A 20,843-nucleotide genomic window follows, 5' to 3' on the forward strand; every position below is an offset into this window, starting at 1 on the left:
CTCTAGTTATGCTGGTATGCATTGTAAAATATGCCAAAAAATTATTTCAGAATAATGGATAAGGAAAATTTTTTCTAAGAATTTTTGATTACCTCACATTTATTCCTTCCTTTCTTTAACCCTAAGGGGGGGAGGGAAGCTTATGGAGTTTATTTCCAAGAAAGGAAGAAAAAAAAAAAGCTAGCTTAACCTAACAAATTATCGAGTTTTATTTTATTTATTTATTTTTTTATTTTTATTTTTATTTGGAAACCACGTGAGGTGATTTCCAAAAGATATTGGATAAGGAAAATTTTTTCTAAGAATTATTTCATCTTATTTCACCTTTATTTCAAAAGGTGAAATAAAGAATTGTGAAGCTAGTATTACAGGAATCTGAATTTTCTGTATAATGTTTGATTTATTTTTGAAGACTGAACTGATGGAAAATAAGAATGGAATCCATTATGTAAACAGTTTTTATTCTGCATCAGTATATCAAATAGTGGCATTTTCAAAGAATTGATTGATAATTCAAATACTCAGTCTCAAAGAAATGTTTTGTCAAATATAGAAACATAAAATAAAATAATAGTAGAAAACCAAAGTAGAAAATATAGCTCACGGCAGTTTAAATGCTGCCATATATACATCAGTGGGCTTGGCTCCCGCTAATGATGCATTGTCAGCAAGACAATGCACCATGTGCTGCTGTAACTGTCTGGTTTGTGGACACGAATGTCACACTGGCCTCCACAGAGCCCTGATCTGAACCCTATTTGAGCATCTGTGGGATGGATTGGAATGTTGGGTGAATTGAGGGGGACATCTGCCCCACATCAGTCTAGGACTTCATTACATGCCCATAGGAAGAATGGTCCAACATTCCCATTTATCGCTATCTTACTCTTGTGGAAAGTAGGCCCTGTAGGATAGCTACAGTCATCGCAATGAAAGGAAATCCTATATCTTATTAAGGTGTATGCCATGGCTGTTTGTTCCTTCCACTGTGGTGTCCATTAACTTCTTTCCAAACAGTGTATTTAAAAAGACTAACAGTGGAATGCATGAGTGTGCCATTGATGAATTCATGGTTAGTGGTATTATGTGTGCCATCGGTGTCTGCATGTGTTAGATGTTTATGACAGCTGTCCAAACTTCATGTAAGATCATGCATTGTTTCTTGTAGTGTGCTCTTTTGGATATTTGAACATTTCAGAGGACTCTTTAAAAGCTCTGGAATAAAGATTGTAATCTACATAGATCATTTCACTTCATTGCCAAATTATTTCATGTTTGGATTCTGTTGTGTACTTCCAATTCTCATTTGTATTTTCTTTTCTTCTCTGCATTGATAAATTCATATCACTCCTGACCTGTCTGTCTGTCTTACATAACACAAACCACAAGTACAGGTGATCTTGTAAACACCAGGTTTCCTATGTGATAATTGGGGAGGCTTTGGGGACCTTTCAAGATTTTGATCTCCTGAAGATGTTGAGTGGAAAGAAGGTCACTTTAATCCCTTGCTGGTATAGCAACTTTGAAATCTTGTCCATGACTGACTAGATGTTGGGAAGAATTAACACTCCTCTGTAATTTGTTTTTCTTCATTTGGTGGTCTAGGTGATTGATGTAAGATTTTATTAACCAATGTACTATTGTAGCCATTCTTTGGGAGAATGGATCTGAGTTCAACCTCTTGATTTCTTTTTTTTTTCTATACTGCAGGATATTTTGTAGTCTCTCTCTCTCTCAAGGTTTCTTATAATGCCAGTTTTTTGTGCCAAACGGTGGTGATATTTTGCATGCATGTATCTTCTAGTATGCGGTAGCTTCCTGTAAACTGAATAGTTGAGTTTGTTTTGCTTGGATACCTTTATGAGCTTGTCTAAAAATGGTAAGTATCTGTTGATTTCTAATTCAAAAGTGAATTTGATTTGAGGATGGATGGATGTCGTTTAGATGAGAGACAAATTCCTGGTGTTAGTTAGTACAGCCAGGCTAAATGATGAAAGCAACATACTGTAGCCCTGCTTCAGGTGTTGTGGCATGGGGGCTCCAAAGTTTGTTTGTCAAACCACTGCATGAACAAGTTTGGTAGCAGCAGTGACAATGAAGAGCCCATTGCTAAGCCTTCTTTTTCCCTGTGATATTTGCCTTGGAATGTGAGGATGATGTTGTTGATGCAGTGCATAAAAAGGAAATAGATCTTGATGTAACTGTATAATTTTTGCTCTGGTTACATTAGTGAACAGATTGGTATGTGCAGGGCCGGCCTTCTCTATAAAGGGGCACGGGTGCAAGAAACCTTTTGGGGCCCTAAAATATTTTTCAAAGGTAAAAATTACAGGATTCGAAATAAACGTATTGTAAAATCTCTTACCTGCAAATGATTTTGGCACAGGAAAAAAAAAAAAAAAAGCATTCCAAATATAATACGTTTCCACAAATGTGTACTGACTTGCCCACTCGATCATGGGGCCCGGGTGCATTGCACCCACCGCACCCCTGAGATGGCCGGCCCTGGGTATGTGTTGACTTGCAAGTAGGTCAAGTTGGTTCTATTGTTAGATCTCATATTGGAGGCTTAATGGATTTTTTACAACACCCAAAAAGAATTAAAATAGAATTTAATACTTCCTATATTTCGTCCTAGTCACTAGGACATCTATGGGGATTACAAAAACAATTAATGTAACATATGCACAAATAACAAACAATACTAAGCCCAACCACGTGGGTGACACTAAAGTCCTATCTAGGTAGAGCGCTCTCTAAGGGCAGTAGTAGGTGGCCTGGAATGTAAGGTGGGAACTCTGGTGATGAGTGTTTCCCAAATCTTCAGAAGCTTAATGCAACCATATTTATTGAGATTTGGTTGGTTTTTGAGAGCTGCTGCTGCTTCTAAGAAAAGTCTCTCTTTCTTGAATTTGCTGTGGTACAGCATGGTGGTTTTCTTGCATGATACTCTGTGGGTGGTGTCCAAAACATGGTCAGCCAAGCCTGAATGGCCATAGTTGTGTTTAACGATGTACGACTTGTGTTCCTCCAGGCGGATGGATGCTGATCTGCCTGTCTGTCCAAAGTACACAAGCTTACAGGAATAGGGTACTTTGTAAACTCCAGGCAGAGAGAGAGAGAGAGAGGGGGGGGAGCTGATCTTTCGTAGAACGGATAAGGGTAGCAAGTTTGCGGTAGGGCTTATATGCTGTGTGTAGGTTATACTTTTTTAGCATCTTGGCTATTTTTTCCGAAGTGCCTCGGATGTAGGGTATGGTGATGGCATTTTTAAATTCTTGTTGACGAGAGGGATGGGGAATGGGGAGGAATTGATTATTTTTTTGATACTGTGTTCACTGTAGCCATTGGAGAGGAAAATTCTGTGTATGTGGTTAAGCTCAGTAGTGAGGGCGGTTCCACTGGAACAAAGATTGTGGGCTCTCTTGGTAAGGGTTTTACTGATGCCATATTGTTGTGAGGGGTGGTGGTGGGAGAGTTTGTGAATGTATCTGCCTGTGTGTGTGGGTTTTCTGTATACGGTGAAGGTAAGTGTATCATTAGGCAGGCGTGTGACTAAGGTGTCTAGGAAGGGTAAACAATTGTTCTTTTCCTTTTCCATAGTGAACTGGATTCTTGGATGTAGACTATTGAGATGACTGAGGAAGGAGTCTAACGTGTCTGGGCCATGAGGCCAAATAGAGAACACATCATCTACATATCTTAGCCAGATAGAAGGTTTGAGTGGGGCTGAGTCTATGGCTCTTTTTTCGAAATCTTCCATATAGAAATTGGCAAGGGGGGGGGGGTGAGAGGGGGGAACCCATGGCAGTTTCCTCTATCTGGTTGTAGATTTTGTTGTTCCAAGAGAAATATCCAGAGTTAATGGCAAAGGAAAAGAGATCTAAGATGTCAGAGGGAAAAACGTTTTCTAAGAGAGATAAGGTGTCAATTAAGGGAATATTGGTAAACAAAGAGGAGATATCAAAGCTTACCAATATGTCTGTCTTCTTCAAGGTTAAATTTTCTGTGAGGGCTTTAAAGTGGGTCGAGTTTTTTATATAGGAAGGGGACCTTCCGGTGAGGGGGATCAGAGAGTTGGCCAGCTGTTTAGATAGTCTATAGCAAGGTGCATTGGTAGCATCTACTATAGGCCTGAGTGGGGAATTGGGTTTGTAGATTTTTGGTAAACCGCATATTCGGGGGGGACGGGAGTGGAAAGGTTTAAGTTTTTTCGTGACATCAGGGGGCCAGGAAGATACTTTTTTGAGTAAAATTTTAAGTTTTTTAACTTGTGTTTTTGTGGGGTCGTGTTCTAGCGGGATGTAGGTAGCGCGATCGCAGAGGATAATGTTCATTTTACGCTTATATTCACTGGTATTAAGAACGAATGTGGCATTACCCTTATCCGCTCTGGTGATGACGATACTTTTTTCTTTACGTAGTTTCAGGAGAGCCGTGCGTTGGGCATATGATAAATTACTTTTTGGTGGAGAAGAATGCGCGAGGATGTTGGCTACGTCAAGTCTGATGTTGTTACTATCTCCAACGGTAAGCGACCGATTCCACGTTCGATGTTCATCATTATGTCAAGCACCGGCACTTCCTTCGGAGCGACGGCAAAATTATGGCCGAGGCAAAGGGCGCTGACGGCATCGTCGTTGAGCCTTTTTGGAAGAGAGGTTTATTACTGTCTGGAGCGGTTGAATTTGTGGTTGTTTGTTTTTCACGAGGTTGCTAAATTTCTTGATGTGTTTATTTTTTATTTTTTGGAATTCTCTCTGTGCGGAAGTTTCCGAAATGCCAGAAAGAATCGACCAAAGTTCAGGGTTAAGAACGGTGGAGAGGGAGAAAGAGAGACTTTTCTTAGAAGCAGCAGCAGCTCTCAAAAAACCAACCAAATCTCAATAAATATGGTTGCATTAAGCTTCCGAAGATTTGGGAAACACTCATCACCAGAGTTCCCACCTTACATTCCAGGCCACCTACTACTGCCCTTAGAGGGCGCTCTACCTAGATAGGACTTTAGTGTCACCCACGCGGTTGGGCTTAGTATTGTTTGTTATTTGTGCATATGTTACATTAATTGTTTTTGTAATCCCCGTAGATGTCCTAGTGACTAGGACGAAATATAGGAAGTATTAAATTCTATTTTAATTCTTTTTGAGTGTTGTAAAAAATCCATTAAGCCTCCAATATGATGTCCTCACAGCACTTAAGCCTCTACACACGTATTCTATTGTTAGATCTTTTGTACATTTGATAAAATGTGCTACGTTTTTTATAAAAAAAGTCTGTCTTTCTGATGTGTGTGCCAATTTTGCAAGATATCTGGATAACAAAGAAGTTGGAGCATCTTACATCCACATTATTTTTGGAGCTCCATAGATTCTTGATCCAGGACCAACTTGGTCAAGAACAGTCCAAAATAGAGCCGAATACAATAACATGGGGAAGGCCTTTGGCCATCAGTGGGATTCTACAGGCTGACAACTGTAGCAACAAGATTCTTGGTACTAACCCACTGTCTAAGAATGAAACATTTTGGTGTCCTCAGGCCAGTTTACCTGGTCTTTAATCAGTTTAGACTTGTAAGATTGTCCTGTCCAACAGTATAAATGAAAGAAATCAAGATATAGAATAACTCAGTTCTCTTCTACCAAAGAATGGCTATAACAGATCATTGTTAATCATTGGTTTATGCAGTTATTAAGGGATAACTATCTGCGACAGCATGTAATGGAAAATACTAGGGGTCAGAGAGTGCTTGACCTAGTAATTGCATCTGAGAATTTGGCTGTAACGAATATGACCATGTTGCCACCAACTGGTGAGAGTGATCATAGGGTCTTGACTTGGGAGGTGGCTAAATGTGTGGAATTTTCAATTAAGACAGGGTACATGGAATTACCGGGCTGGTAAGTATGACAAGTTTAGGAGTTTGCTTGGTTCAGTACCATGGCATGTAAAACTGCAAGGGCTGGATGTTGATAGTGCATGGGAGGTGGTTAAGGAGTGTTTGCAGGAGGCAATGGCTGACTGTATACCTAAAGTCTGAATAGTAAATCAAGTAGGGGTTAAATGGATGAATAACACCATTAAGCTTGAGCTGCAAAAAAAGAAACAACTGTGGAGGAAATTTAAGGAGAAGGGTGACCTGCTGGCACATGATCGGTGTAAAGCACAGGCCAGAAGGGTAACGAATGTGGTAAGAAAAGCAAAAGCGGATTATGAAAGAAAATTAGCCATGCAGGCTAAAGAGAATCACAAACAGTTTTTTCGATATGTTGCAAGTAAAAGAAAAAATGTATACAGCAGAATGATTTTAAAGGATGCCGATGGTAGGGAGGTAACCGAATCAGTTGATATAGTGGAATTACTGAATGAGCACTTTGCAAGAGTATATCATCCAGGTGGTGACATTGAAGGAATGAAGGAACCATTAGTTTATACGGGAATTGTGATGAATGAAGTGGAGGTGAATAGTCTATTACAAAAACTCGATGTCAATACATCCGTGGGATTGGATGGTATACCAGCTCGTGTCGTACGTGAAGCGGCTAAAGAATTGTCAGTGCACTTGACCATTTTGTTTAATTTGAGTCTCGGATCCGGGTTAGTTCCGAGGGAGTGGAAAGAGGGGAAAATAGTTCCACTGAATCAAGGAGGTGCTAAGACTGCTGTTGTAAATTACCGACCGATCAGCATATCAGGAATCGTTGTCAAGTTCTTCGAGAAAATAGTCAAGAGGAGAATACAGGAATGGATAGATGAAAATGAGATACTGTATGGGGGACAGCATGGTTTTGTGAAGAGTAGATCGTGTCTCAGTAACTTGCACACGTTTTATAACACAGTGACGGCTGAACTGGATAAGAGTAATGGGTTTACAGTGATCCTACTGGACCTTGCTAAGGCCTTTGAAAGGATACCACATGGAATTCTAATCAGTAAACTGCAGCACATGGGGATGGATATAGGGTTGGTGAGATGGATAGGAGGGTGGTTGGTGGAGAGATATCAGAGGGTGGTTTATTCAAGAGTAGAGTCCAAAAGACAGCCTGTGACTAGTGGTGTGCCACAGGGTTCTGTTCTTGGACCGCTACTGTTTAATTTGTTCATTAACGACATAGTAAAGGATCTGAGAGGAACTGTTATTTGTTTGCTGATGATGCAAAGTTGGGTAGAGCAATAGGGAATGCACAGGATGTCAAAATTTTGCAGGATGATTTGGATAGTTTGGAGAGCTGGGCTAAGGAGAATTTATGTCAATTTAATGTGGCAAAATGTTAGGGTATGCATTTTGGGGTGAAAAGATTAGCAGCAGTATACCACATTGGTTAAACTGTACTCAAGGAGATTGATGAGGCCAGGGATTTGGGAGTGTTGGTGGATAGGGAGTTGAAGTTTAGGGGCACATCACAAAAGTGGCTAAATCAACTCATCAAATCACTTGGTTGCTGAAAAATACTTTAAGAAACAGAGACAAACAGGTTATTGTCCTCTGTATCGAGCCTTGATAAGACCCCATCTAGACTACTGTGCCCAGATCTTCGTAGTGTTTCTTTTTGATGGAAAGATGGTGGAGAGGATCCAGAGACAAGTGACCAAGATGATTGCAGGTCTATGGAATGAACCTTATGAGAACAGGTTGAAGATTTGTGGGCTGCAGAAATTGGTTGATAGGCAAAAAAGGGGTGATAGGATTGAGACATTCAAATTACTGAAGGGTTTCTATAAGATTAATTCAGAAGATATTTTTGAGAATAGGACTGGTGATGGGAGGACTAGGGGCCATCCATGGAAGCTGGGCAAGAGTGTGGTTAGCAAGGGTGTTAGAGCTAGGTTTTTTACTTGGAGAGTGGTGAATGAGTGAAATAAGTCTGTTGTGGGTGTCATGACTGTAAATGAGTTCAAGGCAAAGTATGATAGATACTGTGTGAATGTTGAATAGTTGTTCTTGACATGATGTTAGGGTCCTCCCTCGATGAGTCTAAGGACTCCTTGAAGTGCCCATACTACTACTACTACTAATAATAATAAATAATAATAATAAAATCTTTTGTCAACCCTTTAGGCCAGTGGTTCCCAAACGTTTTCGATTCTCGGTACCCTTGCTGAATCCAGGTTTTCCCAAGGCACCCTATGTCAAATTCTAAGAAGTAGACTTTGCGAAATAGCGAATAATTTTTTTTTAATTAAAGGCTTAGGTAAAAATAAATAAAACATGTATTTAAGATCACAAAAAAAAGTAATTGAACAAATTCAACTAATTATCATTAGTGGGATGGATGAGCCTGTTGATCACTGCATATTTTCTCAAATCTTGGAATCAAACTCGACACAACCACCCTCATTTCCTTCTCCACATCGATTTTCACATGATACTTAGTTTTTATCACAGCAACCACTGAAAATCCAGCTTCGCACAAATAAGAAGTCGCAAATGGAATTAAAATTCTCTGAGCTTTTTCACTCAGAAGGGGATATTTCATCCTTTACTGATATCCAAAATTCAGCTAATTGCATGCTGCTAAATTTTATTTTCAACATATTGGCGCAAGACAACTCAGTAAGATTCTCTTCTTCTGCAGTAAATTCAGATGGAGCACTAGCATTAAACGAATCTTGAATCCATAATTCAAGATCCATTTAATGAATCTTGAATCTTGAACATTTATCACGCTGTGACAAGTGTTCTTCAAAAATGGATTTCATGCCTCGAGAAAAATCAACTCCATTGGAAGTCAAAAAGTGTTGCAACAAGGCGAAACATTCTTTGCCTCCATCTTCATTCATTTTTCTTTTCCATAGTTTTAGTTTTTTTATAAAAGCTGAAATTTTCTCAATCGACTTTAAAAGGTGCATGTTGCATCCCTGCAGGGAGAGATTCAGAGCATTCATCTTTTCAAAACTATCACACAAATATGCTAGTTTTACCAAAAAATATTCATTCACAAAATTTCAGCATACTTGTGGTCTTCCTCTTTAAGAAAAATATAAATTTCCTGTGGCATTTCAAATGTACGAGACAAAACATTACCACGAGAGAGAGCCATCGCGAAGTGCTGCAGTACAACAAAGACGTGTGCTCAGATCCCATATCTTGACATAGTTTTTTGAAAAACCTTGCCTTCAGTGGCCAAGTTTTTATAAAGTTTACTACATTCACTACATATTCTAAGACCTGGTTCAATGTAGGACTCAGATATTTTGATGCGAGTGCTTCCCTGTGAAAAACGCAATGGGTCCACAGTGCATCAGGGGCTTTGCTTCGAATAAGTGCCTGCAGTCTTCCATAACAGCTGGACATAGAATGAGCACCATCAGTACAGACACCAACGCACTTTGTCCACTTCAAATTATTTTGGGATATAAAAGTATCAAGGATCTCAAACAAGTCTTGAGCCTTAACACCATCAGTGATACTTTTACAAAAGAGAAGGTCTTCTACAATGTTATTACCATCTATAAATCAAGTGAGCATCATTATTATTATCTGTGGCCTCATCCTGCTGCAACCCAAATTCCTTCCCTTTTATTGTTTCAATTAATTGATCATTGAGGTCCTCCGCTATGTGCTGTATTCTGCAACTGATGATGTTATTGGACAAAGGCACTTTTTGAAAGCAGCTTCCCAGCAGACTCACCGATCATAATGTTCACCGTATCTACAGCAGCCGGTAGAATGAGTTCTTCTGCGATGGTATGAGGCTTCTTATATTTTGCGATTCTATGTGCCACCTTGTAAGATGCCAGCAAAGCATTGCTTAGTATTGACGTCTGCTTATAAAAAACTACCTTTTTGTTGATTTAACTCTTTTAACTTTCTGGTAAAGTAGTCATGAAATGTACTAACCATGTTAGGATGATTGGTTTCTAAATGGCGTTTCAACTTACTTGGTAGCATGCACTCTGGTGCCAAAATTGTCAAACACAGTACACATCTCGGCCTCCCTTCACCATTGACTTCTGTCGACATAAAACCAAAGTTCAAATAACTGTCATCATATTTTCGATATTTATGCTTCTTCACACTCTTGCCACTATTTGACGGTGTGCCCTCTTTATTTTCTCTCTCACAACGCTTATTACTGTTTAGTAAAAACCGATCCATTTTTAAAAATACATACGAGAAGAAATACTTCAAAAAGTTCACTTGACTAAATCACAACAATATTCAGTTGATACAATCTCCGAAAACTCATTCAACACTAAGATCACGCGAAACCGACAGCTATTTATATACGAACACAAAGTACTGAGAAAGTTCGAGAAACTACTAAAACAATCGAGAAACTTAATTATTACAGAGCGCCACTAGTAACCATTTGTAGAGGCTTCTGCAAACAGTTATTAGTAAGTGAGTTACTGGTTTGCACCAGGTCTGCTAGATGTCGCGTCCTATCACATTGAATTGAAAATGGAAATAAAATTATGAAAATTTTGTAATCGCTGCACCCATGTGAGGAAGCCATGGCTCCCCATGGTGCTGTGCCGCACGCTTTGGGAACCACTGCTTTAGGCAACCAAAGGAATAAGAAAAGCAATATTACAGAGGAGCAATAATTCTCCACTACATTTGGTCAGTCATAGACATGTCAACAAGGGATTGAAGTTGTCTTCTTTCTGCTCTTGTAAGATAGGCAAGCAGGTCAGAAGAGAGAGAGAGAGAGATGGGTGTCAAAACATTTTATGAATATCCAGAAAAAAAAGAAAACAAATCAGGATTGACAGCACACGAGGGTGGTCTGAAAAGTTCTCGACCATAGATGGTAATAACACTATCGGCACGATTTTTTTTCTAAGTTGGTAAGTCTGTCATAAGCATCCATGTGAAATTGCAAGTCATTCTATCAAGTTTTGTTTTATACAGCTATCTGAAGCAAAAGTGTTGTCTGTATCCCTTGAAATGGATAAAATTGAGTATTGAGCTCTTATAAAATTCTTTGTAAAAGAAGGTTTAACGAAGAAATTCATTTGAACTTCATAAACATTTATGGGCACTCTTCTCTTTCATTTTCGACAATTAAGAAATGGGCTACCAAGTTTAATCATGGCCGTACAAGCCTTAAAGATGTTTCATGTGAAGGACGTCCAAAAAGTGTAACAACACCAGAAATCATTGAACAAGTGAATGATATGGTATTGGATGACTGGCGAGTCAATGTGCATGAAATTGCTGAGACTATAGGCATTTCAGAAGAACATATAGGATATATTTTGCATGAATAATTGCAAATGAAAAAGCTTTGCGCAAGATGGGCAGCACACTTGCCCACAGCAGATCAAAAACGCACTCGCATGAAAATCTCTGAACAGTGCTTGGAGCATTTTAACAAGAATAAAACTGATTTTGTGCTTCGATTTATTACTATGGATGAAACTTGGATTCACCATTACACACCAGAATCCAAACAGTAGTCAAAACAGTGGACAGAAGCCGGTTGTTCGGCACCAAAGAAGACAAAGTCGATTCCATCAGCAGGAAAGGCATGGCATCAGTGTTTTGGGATGCTAAAGGCATTTTCTTAATTATCTTGAAAAGGGTAAAACAATAACCGGGGAATATTATTCCGATCTTTTAACCAGACTAGACGAAAAAAATTCGTGAGAAAAGACCCAGTTTGCAGAAGAAAAAAATCATCTTTCATCAGGACAATGTACCTGCCCACAAAGGCGTTTTGGCAATGGGAAAATTAAGGGATCTGCACTATGAATTGGAACATCCACCCTATTTCCCAGATTTGGCTCCTTCTTCCCAAAACTAAAACTCTTCCTCGCTGATCAGTGTTTTTCTTCGAATCAAGAGGTGATTGCAGCTGTAGAGTGGTAATCTGCAGATCTTACTGAGAACTACTACAGGGATGGGATAATGGAGCTGGAGCATTGCTGGAATGAATGTATTTGTCTTAAGGGAGATAATGTTGAAAAATAAAAATAATTTTGAAATTATAAATTCGTTTTTTCATTGTTAGGCTGAGAACTTTTCAGACCACTCTCGTACAACAGAATCTAAACATGGAGTTATGTGGAGTAACGAATTGAAATGATCTATTTAGATTATAATTTCTTCTCTAGAGCTTTTACAGAGTACTCTGAAATGTTCAAATATCCACAAGAGTGCAACAAGAAACAAAGCATGATCTTGTGCTAAGTCTGGACCTTTGTAATAAAACATCAATTGTGCACGCACTCTCTCTCTCACACACACACACACACACCATTGTTAGTCTTTTTTTTTTAAATATTTAATATTGTTAATGTTGCCTGCTTGTAGTTCAACTGTTTTATTCACTCTTATCCCCGGAAGATGTTAAACACATTCATTTAATGAAACTAGTTGGAGTATTTGTCTCAGGGCTAGGGCGAGAGGGTACCAGAGGGCAAGGTTATAGTCAGATGTGTTACGAGGTAGCAGTGAAAAAAAAATTAATTTTCATTATTATTTATTAGAGTTTTTGCTTTAAATTACAAAGAATCTAAACTAGATAGATCATATAGTCTGTGGTAGTTTGCAGTTGGGAAATTTATACTTAAACATAATATTTCAGTATACTTCGTAGTATTCTTTGTGCAGTGTTTAAATAATGGTGGCAGTGGCAACTCAGTTTGCTAATGGCTTATCCCCAGGTCTATTTAAAGACTACATAAATGGAGAATAAATAAATTAATAAGGGTTATAAAGGAATAAATATAGATTAGACTACATAAATACAGACTACGTGCATTGCACTTCATACTACAGGATTTTGTGCTATGTGGCTTGCAGCATTTATGCATCCCAGCAGTTAGAAATGTGGTAAGTGAGAGATCAGGAGTTGCATGCCTGAAGAAAATGGAAAGAACTTTGTTATTTAAAAATGAATATAACTGATTTTGGCAGTATTATGTGAAACTGGTTGAATACTGACCCAGAGAGAGAGAGAAGTAGCAGGATCGAGGATGAGGAAAACAAGTGGAATGAGAATGAAAATATAAAAGTAGGTAATGAAGTAGGTTTGAAATATTGTCAAGTTTTCAAAGTTGGTGTTGAAAACTAATGTTGAGTAGGTAACTTGCAGAGAGAGAGAGAGAGAGAGATAGACTGAATGAAGTGGTGTGAGGAATGAGTTGAGAAGAGTGAACAAAGAGATTAGGCGACTGGGAACAACAAATGCAAATCTATTCAGAGCAGTGAGAGAGAAAGTTATGGGAATGGTAGAAGTGGAGAAAAATAGGAAACCAGTGAAAGAGAGGGAATAAGACAATGTCTTAGAAATTATGGAAATAACTACCATGTTAGAGGTAAAACTTCAGTTTAATATAAACTAAAATAATCACTCGCCATTTCGATCTTCACATTAAGGTCATCATCTGGAGTATATACATATATACAAAGAAACAAGTTTCATTGCAATCTGCATGGTATGCTAAAGTTACTGGTCCACCATTAAAACTATTGGCCTGACCTCTAGTGGAAAAACAACTTACTACATCAAAGCTGGAGTTCTGTTATTATTATTATAACAGGAACTCCCTGATCATTAGAATCAGGGAGTTCCTGGAGAATATATGGACCTCCTCCAGGAAATATACCACACTGCAACAGCAACAATTCAACTTCACACAAGTAGCAATAAAATATCAGTTGAAAAAGGTGTCCGACAAGGAGACTCTCTATCACCCAAAATTTTTACAGCAGTCCTTCAAGAAATATTTAATAATATAAACTGGAAAAACCTTGGTATAAAAATTAATAACAGAAACTTAACACACCTAAATGCAGATGATATCATAATTTTTGCAAACACTCTAGAAGACCTTAATAGAATGATAGAAGACCTATATCATGAAAGCAGAAAAGTCAGTCTAAAAATAAACAGAGAAGAAACTAAAATCATGTTTAATCATTTTGTAACACCAAAAAACATAATAATAGAAAACAATTTCTTGGAAAGAGTTTCTTCATATACATACTTAGGTCATCTCATTGATCTAAACTGTGGACTCCAAAAGGAAATAAATAGGAGAGTTCAACTTGCCTAGGGTGCATTCAGAAAATTGAAAAGCATTTTTCAAAACAATGATGTCCCACTCTTTTTAAAAAGGAAGACGTTTAACCAGTGTATACTTCCAGTCATCACATATGGTTGTGAAACTTGGTCACTAACTAAAGCACTGGCAAATAAACTATCAACAACTCAAAGAAAAATGGAGAGGTTGATGCTAGGCATCACATTAAAAGATAAGAAGCAAAACACCTGGATAAGAAGCCAGACTCGCATCACTGACATCATTCTTCACCATAAGCGACTAAAATGGAAATGGGCGAGACATCTATCCAGGAGAGAAGATGCATGATATACCACTATAGTAACGAACTAAAGAAGGAAAACGAGACCGAGGACGTCCTAAAAGAAGGTGGAGTGATGAACTGTCAAAATTTGTTGGGAAAAATTGGTCAACCATTGCCAAGAACAGAGAAAGGTGGAAAAAATTGGAGGAGGCCTTCGTCCAGCAGTGGACAGAAAATGGCTGAAAAGAAGAAAGAAGAAGAAGGTTACAAAATTAAATTAAGCTAGAGTGCAACATGCTCACCCAAGAGAGAATAACAGAAATGTGAGACAGTGCAGGAACCAGGGATTTGAGAAATGATAGGATGGTAGGTAATTGGGGGAAACTAAGAAAACAAAATGCTTGAGGAGAAAGAGTGAGGGATGCAGGTAAGCAAGGAAGAAACAGAGTGGTAAGAAGTCTGATGTATGGAGATAATCTGTGGTGTACAAGAGAATGCCAGAGGAGTGTTTGCCTGGAGGAATAATAGATAGTGTGACTATAGCAATTAAGCAAGATGAAAGAAAGTGGATGAGGTGATTATGATGATGGACACAATTGACTTCAGAGGCAGTGTGAATTGGGTGGTAAGAAATCTAAGATTCATTCTTGAGATTGTACAGAAGATGACTGACAGAGGGAAGATAGTAAGTTTGTTGCTGAGGTATGATAATGCAGAGCTGAGCATCAATAATTAATAGTATAATAGCCAGAATGTGTTGAAAGAGGGCTTAGATTATGTGAATGCTTGGACAGTATTTGAGAAAAGAAAAGAACTGTATATGAGAGATGACTTGCTTTGAATGAGGAAGGACTTAGGAATTTGGAAATGTTGTTCTCGAATAAATCAGTATGTCAATGCAGGAAATTATAATTATCAAGGTGGATCATAGCAGGTGTGGCCTCTTTTGAGAATAGTCACTTGAGAGAAGTCGGGAGAGGAGAATACATCATGTAATGTGGAATCCAGTGGAGTCTGGAGGGGATAATGATAGCTATAGAAACAGTGACAATGCCTTGATTCTTTATACTAATGCCAGAAGTATCTGAAATAAAGTAAATGAATTGGTGATGCTGATAGCATCAGTCTCTCCAAAGATTATTGGTATCACTGAGACATAGTTGACAAAAGATGATATAATGACAGGATTAGAAGTAGCAAGGTACAGCTGTTGAAAGTTTTTTCACTTGATTAATCAATAAATTAAAAATGCCAAGAAATTATATTCTTGGTTTTATCTCTTCATGACTGGGCTACTTGTATATGGAGGCTGATGACTTCACAATAGTTGCCTTAGTATTCCATAATGCAATGCACATATCCTTATGGACATGTATAATGTTATGTATTATGGGAAGGGTCACTACCCAGACTTTTCGACCTTTATTGAGGTCTCATCCGTGGGAGTCAGACCCAGAAGTGATACCAAGGTTGAAGTAATACAGAAGTCATATTTCCATATCCAAGTAGTCATGAGGTTTGAAAGTTTAAGATTATGTCACAGCATCAGAACATGTGATTATAACTGAATGGCATCTCTGCCCCTGGTTGGAGAAAATGAACATGTGGTTTTGACTTGGAAGATGAATAGACATGCAGGAATATCAAAGAGAAAGGAATATATGTGAAATTATAAGGCAGGTAATTATAATAATATTAGATGTCAGCTTGAGGCAGTTCCATGGATGGAGGAAGTTGAAGGGCAAGATATCATCAGTGCTTGGGAACTTGTGAAGGAATATTTATTAGCATCAATAGCAACTTGTATACCGTGAGTGAAGAGGAGAACACAATTTGGTGTGAGGTGGATGAAAAACAATATCAAATGGGAACTGCAGGTAAAAAAGAGGTTATGGAAGAGATATAAGGAAAGGGGTGGAGAGTAGATACATGAAGAATATAAGACTTCGGCTAGGAGAGAGTGACTAGTATGGTAAGAAAGTCAAAACTGGAATATGAGAAGAGATTGGCCCTGAGATCCAAAGAAAATCATAAGGAGTTCTTTTATTATGTGGCCAGTAGGAGGAGGAGGAAATGACTGTAGAAGATTGACATTGTTGGATAAAAATAGGAGTAGTGTGAGCATGCCAAGGACGTAGTAGAGTTGTTCAATGAACACTTTATTGACATATTTCATCCTGGAGAAGTAGGTTTTAATACTAGAGGGATAGGGCAGGTGGGAAGTTTAGAAGTGCAAGAAGAGAGTGTGCTTCAAATTCAGACCACTTGGGATGTCAATAAAGCAATTAGACTGGATGCGATTTCTCCATGATTGATGATGGAAAGGCATATTCTGTTTTGGAATATGCCTTTCCCTTTGTTTTGGAATTTACAAATCATTTGGCAGAGTGTCACATTATAAGCTGATATTTAAGTTGGATGTCAGGTTAGTGAACTGGATTTGGGATTGGCTGTCTGATAGGTATCAGAGAGTTGTGTATGAGGGAGCAGTATCAAGGAAGCAGAAGGTTACAAATGGGGCCTCACAGGGTTCAATACTGTTTAATCTTTATATCAGTGACATTGTCAGTGGATTGCAGGGGGATATTCAGTTGTTTGCAGATTATGTGAAGCAGGAAGGGTTATTAGTAATAGTGCAGATGTGGTAGTCCTGCAAGAGATTTGAATAAACTGGATAGATAAGCAACAAATGAATGGGGATATCAGTTTAATTCTAAAGTCTTGAAGTTTGGGATACATCGATGAGAGGTTGCATACTCTGTTGGAGGAACTGTACTGGATGAAGTGGGGAGGTGATGGATCTTGGGGTGATGATTGATAGAAACCTGAAATTCAGGAAACATTGCGAAGGAAGTGAAGATAACCCAGAGGATTGCTGCAATACAAAAGGACACTGATCTGCAGAGATAAAAGAATTGTCATTCAATTGCATAAAGTCTCAATCAGACTGCACCTGAATTATTGTGGTCAAATTTTCTCCAGGATTTGAAGGGAGTTAAATTAACCATGGAAAGAATGCAATGACATATAACAAAGGTGACATCAGACCTGTACACTGTTAGTTGTGAGGATAGGCTGAGGGAATGTTTGGTAGATGGAAAAAGGAGAGCTGGTTGAGAGGTATTTACAGAATTGACATTGGGGAGTTCTTTCATTTGGTGGAACAGGGGGAAGGAGCAAGGACAAGGGGCCATCCCTGGAAGTTACGAAATGAAGTTTTGAGCAGGCAGGCTGAATCATGGAATGCATTGCCAGATAGTGTTGTGAGAGCATGAATGGTCAATGGGTTTAAGGAGTGGTATGATAGATTTTGTGTTTTCTAGGGTGGGACTCCCACGATGAGTCTTGTGACTTCATGGAGGCCTGAATCATAATTTTTTTTTTTTCCAAATGTCAAATAATACTTTATTATCTGTCAGTTAAATTACATACATATACTTACATTTAATTATACATACAATTTATATAATACACATAATACATACAATTTAATATAATTGCATACAGTTTAAGAGATAATACTCCATGGGGTTCAGTTCAGATTCCAGTTTATCTCATACTTTGTACAGTGTGCAAATCGTATAGTACAACAATTCGTGTGTTATTAGTAGTAATAACGATATTAGTAATAATTTGCAATCAATTATAGTTCAATTACACAGGTTTAGATTACACGATTATCTATGTATGTAATTTTTTTTTCAGTACAGAATGCCAGGAAAATATCTTATTTAAATTGCATAAATAATGATATTAACAATGTGTTTTACATCTTCTTTCACATACATATTTACAATGATTCATTTAAATTTACAATGATTTGTTTTTTATTAAATCGATTATAATATTTACTTCTTTCTTTGGGTGGCATTTCTGATTTCTTCCTCGAAGCTTTGCAGAGCTTATCTGAGGAAGATAATAGATAGCGATGGTTTTATTTCTATACCCATCGCAAGTCAGGTGTTGATTTTACTCCTTATAAGTACATGCTTGGAAGACTACTACTGCTTGTGCATTTTTGCAAAATCACTTTTATGTATTGAATCTAGTTAAAATGCATTAAAATGAATTCAAATATTATTTGACATATGATATTTCTCTGATTAAAATGTTTTTTATTTAGCTTTTATTTTATATTTTCTTATTTCAAGGTTTTGTTAGTTATGATAATCCTGTTAGTGCACAAGCAGCTATTCAGGCTATGAATGGATTCCAAATTGGAATGAAGCGCCTCAAGGTGCAGTTAAAACGTTCCAAAGAGGCCAGTAAACCTTACTGAAGGTCTCCACATATGTCTGCTTCCACCCGCACACCTGATGGTAAGTCTGTATGTTTTAATTCTTTCCTTCACCAAATTGCTTATTTCAGTAATGCATATAAATTAATTTCTGTATACTTTCTGAGAATGGACTATTCAATCTGTGAGTAATAAACACTAAATTGCTCTTTGGATACTGTTGCATGTTACTAGTGAATTGAAGCTTGCAGTTAATAGAAAATTAAATAATTATTTATTCATTACCGCTAAAGCAAATGCCTTGAGAGAACCCAACTAACACAGTTAGTGAAATTAATTCCTTACACTCTTGTAATTCTCTTAAAGCAGTGTTTCTCGACCTGCGGTTCGCAGACCACTAGAGGTCGGCAATGATGGGACGGGTGGTCTGCAGGCAGACTTAAATTAATAAAATAAATATATATTTTTTAATTATCCAAACAAAACAAATTAAAATTGAATAAGTAAGTGAAAATTATTGAAATAAAATGGAATACTTAAAAAAAAAAATAATAGTAGCAGAATGTTCATTCCATGAACATTCTTCCGCTACAATTTATTGTAGCGGCAGAATGACAGTAATAAAAGAGGGGTGAAGTGAACAATAATATGTTTTATTGCTTTTGCCTTCCCTTGCTGTTTTATCAGATTTGAAATAAACGTGTTATCCACATTTCAAAAAATTGCTTGTTGTTTATTGATTTATATTATTTAAGGTTTTCCTCCTTTAACTAAGGCTCAGTATATCTTCAGAATACTAGGTGAGTGTGTCGTGAGTTAACCCCAGAATTTATATATTTTTCAGACATGTTTTTTAATAATGTAAAAGTGGCTTAGAACTAGGACTTTCAAAAGAAAAGGAAATGACACAGATGATGCTAACCCTAATTGGATACACATGTTGTAACGGCGAATAAATCAGGTACTATTAAAGTAGAAGAAACAAGCAGTTCAAAGAAAAAATACAGTAGGAAATATAACAGTTCTTGTTTGGAATTCAGGTTTACTTGGTGTGGAGATGAAAGTGAACAGAAACTTCAGTTTGTTTTGTGTTATGAAATGTTGTCGAATGAGTGCATGAAACCTGGGAAACTCACAGCAGAGCAAAAGCGCACTCGCATGAAAATCCCTGAATCGTGCTTGGAGCGTTTTAACAAGAATAAAACTGATTTTGTGCGTCAATTTTTTACTATCGATGAGACTTAGATTCACCATTACACACCAGAATCCAAACAGCAGTCAAAACAGTTGGACAGAAGTCGGTTGTTCAGCGCCAAAGAAGACAAAGTTGGTTCCATCAGCAGGAAAGGTCATGGCATCATTGGTGTTTTGGGATGCTAAAGGCATTTTGTTTATTAATTATCTTGAAAAGGGTAAAACAATAACCAGAGAATATTATTCCAATCTTTTAACCAGACTAGATAAAAAAATTCATGGGAAAAGACCTGGTTTGCAGAAGAAAAAAGTCATCATTCATCAGGACAGTGCACCTACCCACAAAGGTGTTTTGGCCGGGAAAATTAAGGGATCTGCACTATGAATTGTTGGAACATCCACACTATTCCCCAGATTTGGCTCCCTCTGACTTCTATCTCTTCCCAAAACTAAAACTCTTCCTTGCTGGTCAGTGTTTTTCTTCAAATCAAGAGGTGATTGCAGCTGTAGAGGGGTATTTTGCAGATCTTACCGAGAACCACTACAGCGATGGGATAATGGCACTGGAGCATTGCTGGAATAAATGTATTAGTCTTAAGGAAGATTATGTTGAAAAATAAAAATAATTTTGAAATTATAAATTAATTTTTTCATTGTTAGGCCGAGAACATTTCATACTCCCCTCATATGCACATGATAACATCGTTCATGATGATGTTATCATGTTACACTCTCAGTAGAGAGTTTCTTAGACGAGAGTGTTTCTTTGTTTGGAGAGTTTTCTCTCCAAATCTCAAAAATTTGGTTGCATGAGACTTCACCAGATTTGGGAGGCTTACATCAGCAGACCTTCAGCCCAACGGCCAAGAACACCTACATAGCCCGCTAGGGGGCACCATAAGGACTTTGAAATGATTATACATTATACATTTCGGTGACTATGAAATATATAATCAAATTAGACAAGCAAATAAGAAAAGAGTGATCATTATGGCGATTTTAATTATGGCAATATAGACTGGAATGATGAGATAGCAACTGGAAGTAAAGAAAATGAGTTTTTGAGGGATAACTACCCTAGACATTATGTAAGAGAGGGCACATGAGGATTGAGGATCTTGGATTTGGTCATCTCATCAGAGAATGTAATTATAA

At 37.7% G+C, this 20,843-nt stretch overlaps 1 protein-coding gene across 10 annotated transcripts in view; it reads left to right on the top strand.

Annotated features, from left to right (window-relative positions):
* Nucleotides 1-20,843, top strand: part of LOC150097830 (CUGBP Elav-like family member 1-A) — an 816,588-nt gene that overhangs the window by 714,177 nt on the left and 81,568 nt on the right. For all 10 annotated transcript variants that reach the window (XR_016549571.1, XR_016549569.1, XR_016549568.1 and 7 more), the window contains one exon: nt 18,409-18,576. Coding sequence is in view for 1 of the 10 variants with exons in the window: in XM_090406005.1 (XP_090262131.1) it covers nt 18,409-18,536 (128 nt within the window). In the remaining 9 variants the exon portion in view is untranslated. The remainder of the gene's footprint in view (nt 1-18,408; nt 18,577-20,843) is intronic.

Source organism: Typopeltis vanoorti, chromosome 16 (assembly GCF_054136105.1).
Source record: "Typopeltis vanoorti isolate ZY-2024b chromosome 16, IOZ_Tvanoo_1.0, whole genome shotgun sequence".
Classification (NCBI taxonomy): Eukaryota; Metazoa; Arthropoda; class Arachnida; order Uropygi; family Thelyphonidae; genus Typopeltis; species Typopeltis vanoorti.